The following is a 15,724-nucleotide window of genomic DNA, read 5'->3' on the forward strand; positions in this document are numbered from 1 at the left end:
GAGGAGTTCAGGGAAGACGGGGCTTTTTGCATAAAAAACGTCATTTTTCACCCCCATTTGACCCCCCGGGGCAAAATCAAAATTCCGAAACCTTACTGCACATCTACATGACACCACCAACCATCTCCCAAAAGATGATTAGCCTACTGTGTAAAATGTAAGAGGAGTTCAGGGAAGACGGGGCTTTTTGCATAAAAAACGTCTTTTTTCGACCCCCATTTGACCCCCCGGGGCAAAATCAAAATTGAAACTTTACTGCACATCTACATGACACCACAAACCATCTCCCAAAAGATGATTAGCCTACTGTGTAAAATGTAAGAGGAGTTCAGGGAAGAAAAGTGTGACAGACGGACGGACGGACGGACGGACGGACGGACATGAGTAACAACAATATACCCGAACTTTCTTTAGAAAGTGCGGGTATAATTAAATTTGCCACATTATATAAAATATCCTTCAATCGATCATGGTATCGTATGCGATAATAGTACAACTGTACAATAAAGGTCGTAGTCGTTTCAGGGATATCGCCCCTAATGCGTTTCGCTCCGATTTAATCAACGTAAATATTGATAAATTTTGAAGTGCCTTATAAAATATCACTTGTATTATTTTCAATCGATTAAGATCAATATCTAAAGAAGTCAATTGATGAATTGTGCAGTTCTTTTCCTATATTAGACCTAAACCTTTGTCTTTTTAACCTATAATTACAGAGGTACTACCTTACTCAGCTGATTGTGGGAATTCCAGTAAGTATAAGCTTTTGCGTTTATAAAATAATAGATACAAAGACAATACGAAATATAATATTTCCAAATATTTTTTTTAATTTAAACCCAATTCATATGCATAAATTAAATAAAGAAGAAACTTACTTGAAGATATATATACTCATGTACATGTACAGATTAAGATTTATTTTATTTTCATTAGATCTTGCAGGTGGTAATACAGTTGAAAATACAGGTAAATTTAATTCTGATTTGAATGCATAATATAATAGCATTTTTAACACAAACATTATACATTGTAGTACATGTATATATATTTTAATATCCATGCACATGAATTGCAGTAATTGTTAACCAAGAAAAGAAGGCATGTACAAATGATCTTTTTATGACAGAGGCAGCAAACGATGGAAAAGGTAAAGAGGAAAATTAATTATAATTCAAAAAATTGTTCTGTCTTTTTTTACCAGTCATCTATATAGCTATATCAGAAATGGAATCTGAACATTCCGACAGCAGATTCACGAAAAATGAAGGAGTCGTGGTTTTCAACCAGGCCATTTAGCGACTACATTGATAAATCGTCCTAAATAACCAAAATAAAATATACCAGTATTGCTTGAATGAAATAAATGCACAGTTACTAAAGTATTCAAGTGCAATAAGCAAACTTGCCTTGATGATCACAGATTCCCCGTACATTGAGAATAAAACGATATCCCTTTCTATTTACGAATACATTCTCATGCAATGTGGGTCCGATAATACTAACATGAGTGCCGTCCGCTGCTCCAATGACTCCAGGAAAATTTGCTATGCTATAGAAACCCCTTTTGATGTTGTTTATTTCATCAGCAGAGGTGGGCCACGTGATATAATCCTCTGCAATGTCAGCGAGAGCCTGAGATACATCGCGAACACTCCTACTGACGCTGGAGACGTGGAACCCCATCGTATCTCCTATAGTTTTCATATTGTCACCCGTTGCATAATATCGCAAAGCCATTTCTACTTGACTTATTGCTGCAAGTGAGTGGGATCTCATGGCTGGGCGACATAACTTAGGATCTAATAAATTTGCTAAATAATTAACTGTTTCTTGAGAAAACCTATATCTTTCTTGATATTCATCAGCATCGAACTCATGTTGAAAATGTCTAAAACTCTCTGTTTCCTCTGTCGTCTGCCGAAATTAACATTGAACAATAATCTAGAAGCCATAATTATCCACTGGTTAAGAGACTTAACCCACCTCTGTGGAATGGCTAGCTTTAGCCAAATATTTATCCACTGGATAGCAAAGTTAACCAGTGGATAAATTTTGACAGACAGAATTTAACCAACGGTTAAAAGTTAACCACTGGATAAAGAGATTTAACCAGTGGTTAGCCTTAACCAGTGTTTTGAGCAACTCAATTCAGAGTGAGAAATGCAATATGTACATTAATTTATAAAACTGTATTTTGCAAGCTAATGTTCACCCAATCGCAACTGTGTTAAACGTCAGAATTATACTTTTAAATGCCAAATGAAAAGAGAATAGCGAAAGCCCTTCAATGTGATGGAGAAAAGCTATTCTTTCTTTACTTAGTAATAAAAGCTGTTCCTTAATTTGATATTATTTAAACCTTTCACTTACAAATGTATGGATGCTATAGTGTTTTTACTTTTCTTTTACACAATATGTGCCCAGAGTATAACTCAGAGGCCGGTAGGATCGATGCTACAGCATGTCTGCTTGATGGCTGTCCTAACAGTACATTCTGGTCTAATGAAGTATACAAATGTAATGATATAAACCAATGTAATATTACTGTAATGGTCGAAAAAAACCTAAATTTTCAAAACATTCATATTATGAAATCTGTATTGTCTATATCCATTAAAGAAATATAAAATGCAATATAATTTCAAAAAATGGCTACCAGTATATTTTTCAATCGACTTCATCTATTTCAGTTTCCGTGTGCCTGGATAGGACTAGAATAGCAAGCACACTCAGGTAATTCTTACTGTTAAATTTTTTTAAAAGAGGGAGATATACGAGGGTTGATCTAAAAGTAATGTCACAACTTTGATAAAATTGCTATAAATCGACGTAAAGCAACAAAATTACACATGATGGAAGTTTTAAGACCTAAAAAATTCAAAGGAATATGATGTATACTTTTCAAAATATCGGATGTTAAACAATGCGCCCTTGTAGTAGTACCATTATACGCTCACTCTTTTCATAATTTAGCCCTCTGTCAAAATTTTTTGAACAGTAGTATAAGACAAACTCAAAAGTTAACATGTAACTCTATACGTCTGTCTTTTTTGATGTCAGCACGTTTCCGTCCGATCTCCTACCTCTCCGACTTCTTGTCCTCTGCTAATCATTCAGTGACCGATCACCCGCCCAAAATTGCTGAAACGATCTTTTAAAGATGTCTCTTATTTACATTCTTTATTCTGTAAGTCTGGTTGATTAACGAAAATATCGCTAGTGATGATTCCCATGTTTTAAAGCAAAAATCCATGACAACTCGTCGAACCTTTTATTCCCCGTTTCGACAATCCCTTTGTTCAATTCAAAAGAGTAAAACAACAATGTTTATGATCGCAAATACCAATGCCTTCATTAATTTTAAATTAAAGACCAGAATATTACGAGAATTGTGTCTTAAAAAAAATTAAGAGATTGTGTGCTTTTTAGAATCTTTTTAATGTGTTTGTCTTTGTCATTCTAAGATACACTTTCCAAAAACACATTCAAAAATACACTTTAAAACGTGACGTTCCGTTGTGACGCGGCGACACCCCCTATGCTCTGTGTTTTAAACATCTATAAAATAAATTCAAATAAACATTATTAAATTAAAATTTCAATGTTAATAAAATTGATATTTGTGCATCTTTTGGCATATTGTATTTGAATAAATGACGCGAAATATAAAAGATATGGACACTGTGACATTACTTTTGGATCAACCCTCGTAATAATGCTCCCGTAAAATTTTTAAAATGTTATTTTTGTTTAATGAGTGATAGAGAAGTTTTTTTGAAAAGAAAAAAAATGTGAGGGAAAAAATTATGAAAAATCACTAATATTGCAACCCCAATGCTTATAAATTGATTCAAATGGGTTTAAAATTGTATTAATAACTCACATTTAACCATGCAATGATTGTCCTTACTTATTTCCTATATAATATCGGGTATATATATTGTTACACTTTGGCTGAATATGTATTATTGTATTCATAAATAAGACGTAAGTTTCTCAGATTAACAAAATTTTAAATATCTGAATCTATTGTAAATATGTCATTATTACAGTTTGTCAATAATTTTACTTAAATAAATGAAATTTACACACAAATAAGTTCAAATATAAAGAAAATACCGTAAAAGCACAAATATTCGTGGGGGATTAAATTTCGTTTATTTCGTTGTTAACAATATTCAACGAAATTAAATCCCACACGAAATTTTATATGACTATATATTGAATAGGGTTACTTTCAAAACAACGAAATTAAATGCCCACGAAACTATTTTTGATGAGAAAACAACGAAATTTTATGCCCACGAAAATTTGTGCTTCTACAGTAGTATTTATTTTGAATTCAATTATCCCCAGTTTGGAGCCAAGGCAGTCCAATTTCACCATTTTTTTTTTTTACTTTTTGAAAAGTGCCTTTCTCAAAGAAGCTAAAAATTCTTAAAGTTTTCAGCACATGACGACTACAGAAGCCGACCCTCAGGACTCTATCAATCTCATAGTTATTATTGTTGTCATCGCCTGCATGGTACTTCTAATATCCACTGTCTCTGTTGTGATATGTATTGTGTTGAAAAGAAGAAAACAAACAGGTAATTACTTTTTACGATTAAGGGGTATATAGTTTTTTTCCCCTGTCCATTCGAGTGTGCCACCGGTCACGGTAGCCTTGTGATAGAACGTTCGCTTTGTGATCGGGAGACCCGGGTTCGATTCTCGTTCGCAGCGCCGTGTCAATTCTAAGACGCTAAACGATTGGCATTAAAAGTGAAAGTCACAGGTCTTTAGGATATTACTTTAAAAACGTAGGTCCCGTGTCGCGGTAGGCGTTGGAACGATAAAGAACCCTCACTGCTTAATTGCCCTGGGTGCCGAGTATAGGTCTAATTTTGAAGCCCTTCATCGGCATACGGTGACGTCTCCAAATGAGTGAAAAATTCTCGAGAGGAACGTTAAACAACATTCAGTCAATCATCAATGGAGGGTGCCAATTAGACAAAAAGAATCTCCTCTCGCCTTATGTACTCAAAATTTAAAATTTAAAAAAATAGATTTATTATTGCTTTGGTTAAGAGCGTAAGAAGAGTTGATGCAGTGAATTTTAATTTTAAATTTAAACATTTTATGTTTTATAACACCTTTAAAATAATGTTTAAAATAATATTTCACCAAATATCAGCCCAATTTAAATGAATGTTAAATTATATTACAGATAACAATCTAAACACAGAAGAAGATATTGCACTCAATGACTCAGGTAACGATAGATTTTATGACTCTTTTAATTCATATTTTATTGACGAAATATAGGATTTCCCATAATTTGTGCTTGGATATGATTTTTATCCATAGAACTTTTTGATGTTTTTTTATCCTTGAGTCTTGGCAAGGGGAAAAAATACATCGTTTAAAAAAAAAACATAATCATCAAAAATCATATCCAACCATAAATCACGAGATATTCCTTTCATCTCATGTTTTGAATATCACTATCGATCATTTACAATATTTTTTTAATAAAGGAATTTCCTTTATTTTACTTAAACTCTCACAAAAACACATTGTGTTGTAAAATGAATCGGATACAAAAATCAAATAAGAAATATCCAAGAGATAAAGGGATAAATATGAGATAAGCTAGAAAATTTTCAACTGCCCAGGGTTTTTTGCATTCGGCGTTTATGCAAATTATCAGGCAAGCCACTCGATTGATCACATCATGAAACCAAAAAATTAGACAGTTATTCCTTAATAAAAATGCTTCACATTTACATTTTACGAGTATGGAAAATCAATTGTGACGCCACAGGAAAACTTGAAAAATAAATCTGCTTCAGAAATTCATCACTATGCAATGACAGTGATATGTTTAATATGAAATAAAATTATTCATGACGCGTGTAACCAATGTGTGCTTGATCTCGTTGCACTGAGAATCAAACACTTCGTCACTAACGTCACTGACATTAGACTCCAGCGTAAAGAAACGGATGAGTGGATGTGGCAATTTCACAAAATGTTACCAAGAACTTTAATAAATGTTTCAACAAAATAATTTTTGAATAAAATTACACAAGAACTGTTGATTTCAACAACGTTTCAGATATACATCAGCAGCGACTATGACTTATCTGTCCTTTGAGTCATGTGACCTGTCTCCCCTTAAAGCCTAATATAAGTAACACAAAATTAATTTATGTTACTTTTTAAACAACTCAAAGTGGACTGCAAGTAAATAAATAATTTCTAAAAACATAGAGTGTATAGGACTAGCTATCAAGATGAATTTGAATGTATATTTTCTTTTTTTTTTTTTACAAGAATCTAGATGATCAAAACTGTTTAATTTTTTATAATACGTAAATGTTGATTCGAAAATATTTTGGAATAAAATTACACAAGAACCATTGATTTTAAAGTTTTACATGTATATCAGCAGTGACTTTGACGTAATCTATCTTTTGAGTCACGTGACATGAGTCCTGTCTCCCCTTAGAAGGAAAAATTAAATTATTGAAAGCAAGATTGATAAGAGATTAGTTAGTAAATCATTTCGTACTCTCAAAGGCTTTATCAAGATAATTTCAATTTCCTATATTAAGATAAGAGAGGTTTGAGAAATAAGGATGAAAATGAGAAATATTTCAACATCAGGGAAAACCATCATGCACGTGAGTACCACTTTTTATTAAGACACTGTGAAATTATTATGTTTGTGGGAGACCAATGTGTCTGGATTTCGAAGGCTCTTCTTATCCACAATTTATCCCCACGAACATTAATATTATTTTTCAGGACATTTATTCATTGAATCATAATTATGTGTATACAGTTTCCAACGAATCGCGTACCCGGAAAAAAATGTTCATAACCATTGATCCTTGTGAACTAAAATGATTGCACAGTATAATAAAAAAATACAAGCCTTCTTCTGTTAATTTCTAATCTTTTAAAACAAACGTACAGAATTATGTAAAAATTACAACCTTTTTAACTGAAAAATTGTATCATACCACATGAGTAAATTGATGTGAATTTTCGCATGGCAAGCGCACATATAAAAAGAGTTAACTTTCATTGTAACACTCAAAATAGAAATTACGTTAAATTCTAGGTTGCGCCACCTGAACATATTTAAAATTCACTATTAATTAAAAGATATGATTCATAGTTAATTTTACAAAAGAAAAGAAGATGTTTATCATTAACTGTGTTTGATAACACCTTGTTGGTCAAGAAATGTATAAACAATACAAAAGTATATCGGACGAGGGCAAAATATACTGTATCTCAATTGATTCGATACGCAAGAGCATGCTGCACGTATGTACAATTTATAAGACGATGTAAATTATTCACAAACAAGTTGAAGAAATGTATTATTTGAAAAATACTAATCTCACCTTTAATTTTTTTCTACAGTGACTCCAAAAACACGAGGAAATGTTAAAATATCTCATGAAGATGAGGATACACGACTCATTAGTATGTATCAAATAGAAAGCTGAATGATGTTATATAATGTTTTTAATTTTCATATCTTCAGCACGTCTTAGCTGATTTTGTTTATACTGAAACGTTATTAACTATAAATATAATTATATAGTATGTTATATAACTTAATTTAATCTTATATACCCCTTGATTGAAATTGTGAGGCAAACTGTTTTATAGTCTAAATTATTCAGATATTTGTCTGAATAATTTCCAGTAATAATCATATTGTCAAGACGATAAAGAATCTAACAAAAAGTTTAAACTTACCTATATATTTAAAGACGATGACAAGAGAATAATATAAGTTATATATATATATATATATATATATATATATATATATATATATATATATATATATATATATATATATATATATATGTAAAGCACTAAAAAACCAACAACACTGTATATCCTAAATGTCGGATCTACCAAGTAGATACAAGGTCACGGATGGAAATTTATATAAAGCACTAAAAATGACCAACGACACGAACAATAAAAATTGTCAAATTTTGGGACGCCCTGTCCCTTCCTCAGGACAAAGAAAAAAGTTAAAAAGTCATAAGAACAAAGGAAAAAGAGAAACAAAAACAACTAGCACTACTACTAAACTACTAAACACTAGATATTTACATACTTAATTACATGATGAATTGGAATTTTTACAGATACACTAATAAAGAAAGAAATCCGGACCGCTATGAAATGCGTCCGGTCTATCGGGTATACTCGGGTGAAGTGCGATTTACATAATTGAACGAATTAATTATGCTAATTAATTACGACAATCAGTAAATCGTACATTGTTCATTCTCTCAAAATGGCGTAAATTTACTTAATAAAGAATAATGAAGAAAAATAATATAGCAGGGATATTTAAACATATGAATTATGATCAATTATAAATTTTGAAATATTTAAGGACTTATTACCGGGAAAAAAATAATTAACAAAGGTGTAAGCAATACATAGTTATGAAAGTTGTTCGACAGTTGGTGACGCAAATTAACAGAAGAGTTTACACTAAATTGAGAGAATAATCTTGTTTAGTATCATCAGGAATTGGGTCTAGTTTACGTTCATTCTGGTGAAGTCATTTAGTTTGTTAATACCATTAGGGCGGAATGACTTCAATCTGTGCATCCAGAATTTTTCTTTGCTTTTTCTCTTTTTTATTGTTCGTGTCGTTGGTCATTTTTAGTGCTTTATATAAATTTCCATCCGTGACCTTGTATCTCTTGGTAGATCCGACATTTAGGATATACAGTGTTGTTGGTTTTTTAGTGCTTTTTATATCCTTTTTCGCCAACTGTATCTTCACAGATCCACCCGTATATCCATCATTTCTTTGTCTATATTTTCTGTTCTTATCATTTATTTTTGGTCATGTCTTTCATCATTTGACGTTTTTTACTATTTATTTTGTTTCCAACCTTTGCAAATACGTTCTTTCCACTTTTCCCTTTCGATTTTTACTCACGTACCGTTTGTTTTTAATATTTTTGAATTCGTGCACGAGTTATCTACGAAATCCTTTAGAATACAGAACAATCGTTCGTTGAATCTTTCGACTTAATACACTAAAAACTTTAAAGTAGTCTTATCATTTTGGCAATTCTAATTTCCATTCAAATATGTCTATTAAAGATAACCCAACATTTAAACTTCTAAAGAAAGAACATCAAAAATCAATAAAAACTGAACACCGGGTCTCCAATTTACAGACCTACTTAAAGTGTGACATTATTCCGAAAGGTTTTCAGATAAATGTTACACCTAACATAGGGCCAATCTCCAAACGCTTTCAGGAACGCTGGGACGTTATTACAAGTAGATGTTCTAAACAATTGATGTCACTCGTCTTTTCTGGGATATCCACAAGTTAGGACAATTGAAGAGTGAGATCAAGTCCTTAGAATCATCCCTCAACGATATCATGTCCCAGGCCGATCTTGATGAAGCCCATAATATTATAGACACCTATAATATGGCCCTAAAAAATAAAGTCAACAAGACTCAAAAAAAGAAATTTCTCCGCGACAGTGTTCCACAGTCTAGGAACAACTGGTCAGAGGTCAGAGTTAACAAAACACGCAAACCCCGCTCGAGACGCTTCAAACGCATTAAGACAATCGCGAGGGACGGACCCATACAAACTCCTGACGTCTGCCCAGTGCTCAATACATCTAGTGCTCCTCTCTCCGAATCGGAGACCTCACTTCTTTCCAAGGGGCTAAATTTCTGCCCCACGCCACATGAGGTCGACGAAAAACAAGTCAGAGAGGACACCCGAGCATTCTTCCGGAGACTTCGTTTGAAGGAGCACTTCTCTAGAAAAGACACCGAAGTAAATTCATACGACTCTTCCAAGCCAGATTTACACGATCTAGAGGAACACAAACTCTATAAGCCCAAGAGTGACTGGGAACCTGCACCGGGCAAGTGCGGCGCGCTTGAGTCGTATATTGACGCCGTTGAGTCAGACATAGAGAAGCTCCTTTCAATGCCAGACAAGACTCCCGACAATTTGAGTAAGGAAGAGAGATCTGCCTTACAATCATTAAAAAATCGGGATGACATTGTAATCAAGAAAGCAGACAAAGGCTCTACAGTTGTAGTAATGGATAAAGAGACTTACATGGCGGAGGCCCAAAGACAACTCTCAGACGAACGTTTCTATAAGAAACTGGACTCTGACCCTACTAAAGAATTCTCCACCGCCATTACCAAAACTCTTGACGATATGTTTGAGAAAAATGAGATTGGTATCAACGTCTATGAGACCTTAAATCCTATTGACTGTAGACCAGGACAATTCTATCTGCTTCCTAAAATACACAAAGAAGGCATGCCAGGTCGCCCCATAGTCAGCGCAATTGGACACCCCACGGAGAAAATTTCTGAATTCATTGATTTACATCTCCGTCCACACGTAGAGAATTTGCCATCCTATCTCATGGACACCACGGACTACATTAACAAGACGCCCTCTACTGGCCTCCCAAATCATACCCTCCTCGTGACTATGGACGTCACATCTTTGTACACCAATATTCCACACGATGAGGGTATCGAAGCCTGTAGAGAAGTCTGGGATAGTAGATCCATACAAATTCCTTCTACAGAGTCCCTTGCTAAGCTCCTTGAACATGTTCTCAAGTTCAACAACTTCATGTTTAATGGAGAACATTACCTGCAGGTTAATGGCACTGCTATGGGTACGAAAATGGCACCGTCCTATGCCAATGTCTTCATGGGCAGACTGGAACGCAACTTGTTACTTCAAGCACCATTTAAGCCCCATAGCTGGTTGCGTTTCATTGACGATATAGAAATGAAGTGGGTGGAATGTCGCGAGAGCCTCGAGGCATTCATTACGTTTGCCAACACCTTTCATCAGTCGATCAAATTTACAGTAGACGTATCTAACTCGAAAAACGTATTCCTAGATACTACATCTACCCTGATTGATGGTGAAATCGAATTCAGTCTCCACACCAAACCCACAGACTCCCACCTATATCTGATGCCCACTAGCTGTCATCCCCCACACACTTTTAAGGGAGTGCCTAGGGGTCTAGCCACCAGAATTCGACGCTCCTTATATCAGGAGCAAAGGGGTCTTCTTAAGTCCCACTTATGCAAAAGAGGCTACAATGCCCGCACCGTACAAACAGCTATTGATGAGATGACGGGACATGACAGGCAAAACCTATTACGCTACAAGGAGAAAGACAATAGCGGCAGGGTCCCTCTGGTAACCACATACCATCCCGTCCTTAAGAACCTTAGCGGTATCCTTCAAAAGAACCTACCAATTCTCCATTCAAACAAACGAATGGCAGAGGTCTTTAAGGAACCCCCATTGGCTGCATACAGACGCCCAAGGAACCTAAAGGACATGGTAGTAAGAACCAGACTGGACAACCCATTACCTAACGGGGGCTTTAAAACTTGCTCCGACAGAAGATGTCTTCTTTGTAAGCACAACACTGACACAGACAGTTTTAACAGCCCTGTTACAGGCCGCAGCTACAAAATACTAGGGAATTTGTCCTGTCATACTGACAACTGCATTTATCTCATCAGTTGCAAAGTTTGCTCCAAACAGTGTATTGGTGAAACAGGAGATCTCCGCAGGAGAGTCAATAACCACCGTTCGACCATTAGGACCAAAAAACTCAATGAACCTGTTGGGGAACATTTCAACCTTGAGGGTCACAAATGGGAGGACGCTAGACCCAATTCCTGATGATACTAAACAAGATTATTCTCTCAATTTAGTGTAAACTCTTCAGTTAATTTGCGTCACCAACTCTCGAACAACTTTCATAACTATGTATTGCTTACACCTTTGTTAATTATTTTTTTCCCGGGTAATAAGTCCTTAAATATTTCAAAATTTATAATTGATCATAATTCATATGTTTAAATATCCCTGCTATATTATTTTTCTTCGATTATTCTTTATTAAGTAAATTTACGCCATTTTGAGAGAATGAAACAATGTACGATTTACTGATTGTCGTAATTAATTAGCATAATTAATTCGTTCAATTATGTAAATCGCACTTCACCCGAGTATACCGATAGACCGGACGCATTTCATAGCGGTCCGGATTTCTTTCTTTATTAGTGTTCTTAAAAATTTCCAATTCATCATGTAATTAAGTATGTAAATATCTAGTGTTTAGTAGTTTAGTAGTAGTGCTAGTTGTTTTTGTTTCTCTTTTTCCTTTGTTCTTATGACTTTTTAACTTTTTTCTTTGTCCTGAGGAAGGGACAGGGCGTCCGAAAATTTGACAATTTTTATTGTTCGTGTCGTTGGTCATTTTTAGTGCTTTATATATATATATATATATATATATATATATATATATATATATATATATATATATATATATATATATATATATATATATATGGGACGGACAACTTCGGAATGGAAATTTTTCCGAACTTGCGCACCCTTTTCCTTTAAAGCTATCATCTTAAGGTTTTTTTTTAAAGGGTGGGGCTTTTATAATCAAATTGATTTATGAGATATTTGAGTTCAAGAAAAAATCCATGGGGAAACATGAACTTAAAAATACCCCACAAAAACCCCCACAAAAAAACCCATGGGGTTTATTTTTACCCCATGGGGGAAATAACCCTACTAAAATCAATGTAGGTTTTTTAAACCCATATGTTGCTTATATTGTCATATGGGGTTTTTTCTCCCACGTTTCTTTATCATGGGGTTTTAAATCCCATGTATTGATAGATTTACTGTAAGATAATTCCTAAAAACTTTTTTTTTCTTAGACTAATGGATCATTAGTATCTTCTCTGTTTTTCATTTTATAAAAGTGGATAGTTATAACAAATATCTATTATTTTTCAAATTTTCAAGTATTCATTCTTCAGATTCAGCCTTCATAAAAGAAGATTTATATGAAAACAGGTTTCTAAGGCAGTTGCCTCCCATAATGAAACATTCATCATAAAACTCTTCAGTGACACAGATTATTTGATCGATGACAATTAATCTGAATACATGTATTTAAAAAAAAGAAACAAGAAAATTTAATACCAACACAATATACACAATAGAAACCAATTCACAGTGTCCAAAGAGGGTCTTTTTCTTAACTAATATGTATTTATATATGTTAGGTTTATATGATGTCTAGTTTGTGGTTTTTTTTAAATCTCCATTTCCCTTGCATTCACCACGAATAAGATTGGATTTATTTAATTCATGTGCAATATATCTACATATTTAATTAATGGAACTCATTCAGTTATGTATCACAAAGTACAACTATTAAAATCTTTTGATTCACCCAAATATTTAAATATATATATATATATATATTGATTCATCTTTGCATCTCCGATATCATTTCCTCTGATGAAAAATTGTTACCTTGAACATTTAGACTAGCTACATGTAAATAGGTATTACAGATTGTTAGAAATTTTCTATGCATATTTAAACATGTTAAATTCAGTTTCAAAACACAAAGATTACAGATTTACATTCTTCTGATTTAATTTATACGTTTCTAACTTTTATAAATTGTTTTGGTTGCGTTCAATCTATGTTGAATAGAGTAATCAAGTGATTGTTTTTACTTCGGTAACTTTTATTCATCCCAACCATGTAAGTGTTATGTGTTGTTGAGAGTATGCCACTTCTAACCGCGGCATACATCTCATACATCAGCGTGTTAACAAACTGTTCATAACGCTGTTAATGCAAATTTGAGTGAGAGAAAATTTCTCATTTTTATTATTGCTATATCATTAAAACATGATTGGTACATTCAAAAAATAAACATGGGTTATATATGAGCTGTTTTTCTAGATAAATGGGAAACTATCAAACCAAATGCAAAAAGCTCTTCCCTTTGGTATTTGATTTTTGTTTTTATAAACCTCTTCAATTTGTATCTCTCTATATAAAACACACAAAAACCCTTTATTCCCTTTATAAAACTACCATGTTCTTATACCATTTTGGATTTCAAACGAAATGAAAATAAAGAGGGTTTTTTTTAATGATCGATACCTTATTTTAGCCATTCAGTTTTAACAATCTCAACATCGTTTTAAATTCCTAAATCGAATCCTCGCTAATAAATCGGTGTATACGGTATTTACCCAGCGGTAGCCCTAACCAAAAGTAGTCAATGGCATGTTAATTTTTGATATTACAGAGTTAAAAAAAGATAAAACTTAAGCCGTCATAAAATCAATTTATTCGCTTTTCTATTAAAAAAAAACAAATCTTTATTGTAGGCGATACAGACGAAAGAGAGAACTACACAAATATCAATTTTGATATTTCACGTGTGTGGGTGATTGTCACTAAAGACACGATTCAAACTGCAAAATTACTACAGCCAATAATCCAAAGGTATGGCGTCTCTAAGCTTGCCTACATTAACAATATACCAGGGAGTTGGAAAGCCGAATTAAATCAAAAAGACATCATGATATTCCGCTCCGGTTACTTTTCAGCTGGAGAACAAATCACAAAAGATTTTGATGAACTTTTTGATCATTTAAAAATTCATACGGAACTCTGTATAGTGTTTGAAATTACTAAACAAAATTGGCAAAGTCTGAGAAAAGATATGAAATTGATCCGAAGTGCTAAGGTGATTCAGATTTCAGAATGAACGAAAGAGGTAATATTACCCAACGTTTGACTATACACAGTCAGATGTAGGACCGGTCGGTTAGAGAAATGAATACAGATTTTATTTTTACTGAGCCTTACATTTAGGACGACTTGAGCTGAACTCTGATATATTGAAACAAATTCAGTGATATCAAGTGATCGACAAAGACAATCCTGAAAAGTTGATTTAAAAAAAAGGGGGGGGGATGCTACATTGTATGTAAATTGCTGTTTAAATATTTTTTTTTATATTTTATGTAAATCAAGTAAAAGCATGCATTCTTAACCCAAATTTAGAGTTATATACTTTTTTTTCTTAACATTACCAACCGTTACAGTTAATGACTTTTGATTGTTACATTACCGACATTGTAAAGACTTGAATGTCTAAGATAGAACACCAACTTGAAGTCAAAACCACTATCTTACCAATTCCGTATATGATCACAAGTACAGTTGTAACAGTAGTAGACTGGATTTTAAAAAGTAATTACACTTTATATTTGAATATTATGAAAAGAAAGGGCACTTAATTAAGCAATACTTAATGGGGCCTTTTTATGTGTCATTTTACTATAAAGAATATATTACCAAATCGTTCTCTTTATGTAATAGTTGGATACTAATTGATATTTCTAATTAAAAAGCACATTAAGCATCATCACCTAAATCAGCTATTCCAAATCCAAAGTCGTATCGAACCCCCTTTTTAAGTTTCGTTTATGTAAATCAAGGGGAAGAGATACTTGTACATCTGATGGTGGATCATAGTCGGGCGCGTTTGCGAAATGTTACTTCCTGCACCAAATCTATCTTTAAAAATTGAATGAAGTTGTGTAGTTGCCTTTAACCATAATGTTTGGTATTCTTGCATTTGAAAAATTACAATAATGGTTTCACTGGTTTTGAAATAAAGAGGATTGTTTAATTAGGTGGCTTTCAATACCTGTTTCGTTGTCTTGCATGAATGTTAAAAATGTTTGACCCTAAGTCGTCTATGAATGGCACTAAACTCTTTTTACCCTCCCGTGTTCTTAAAAAAACTACATA

The 15,724-nt window shown here is 33.4% G+C and overlaps 1 protein-coding gene across 1 annotated transcript; it reads left to right on the plus strand.

Annotated features, from left to right (window-relative positions):
• The first annotated feature begins 2,427 nt into the window (after nucleotides 1–2,427).
• LOC134269277 (uncharacterized) lies at nucleotides 2,428–14,832 on the plus strand. Its single transcript, XM_062751478.1, has 7 exons — nucleotides 2,428–2,523; nucleotides 2,697–2,739; nucleotides 4,450–4,595; nucleotides 5,216–5,260; nucleotides 6,606–6,674; nucleotides 7,426–7,488; nucleotides 14,290–14,832. The coding sequence occupies exons 3-7, from the start codon at nucleotides 4,460–4,462 to the stop codon at nucleotides 14,670–14,672; spliced, it is 696 nt and encodes a 231-aa protein (XP_062607462.1). The 5' UTR covers nucleotides 2,428–2,523; nucleotides 2,697–2,739; nucleotides 4,450–4,459; the 3' UTR covers nucleotides 14,673–14,832.
• Nucleotides 14,833–15,724: the final 892 nt, after the last annotated feature.

This window comes from Saccostrea cucullata, unplaced genomic scaffold, assembly GCF_032062105.1.
Source record: "Saccostrea cucullata isolate Sc308-1 unplaced genomic scaffold, CSIRO_AGI_Scuc_v1 ctg8951, whole genome shotgun sequence".
Lineage (NCBI taxonomy): Eukaryota > Metazoa > Mollusca > Bivalvia > Ostreida > Ostreidae > Saccostrea > Saccostrea cuccullata.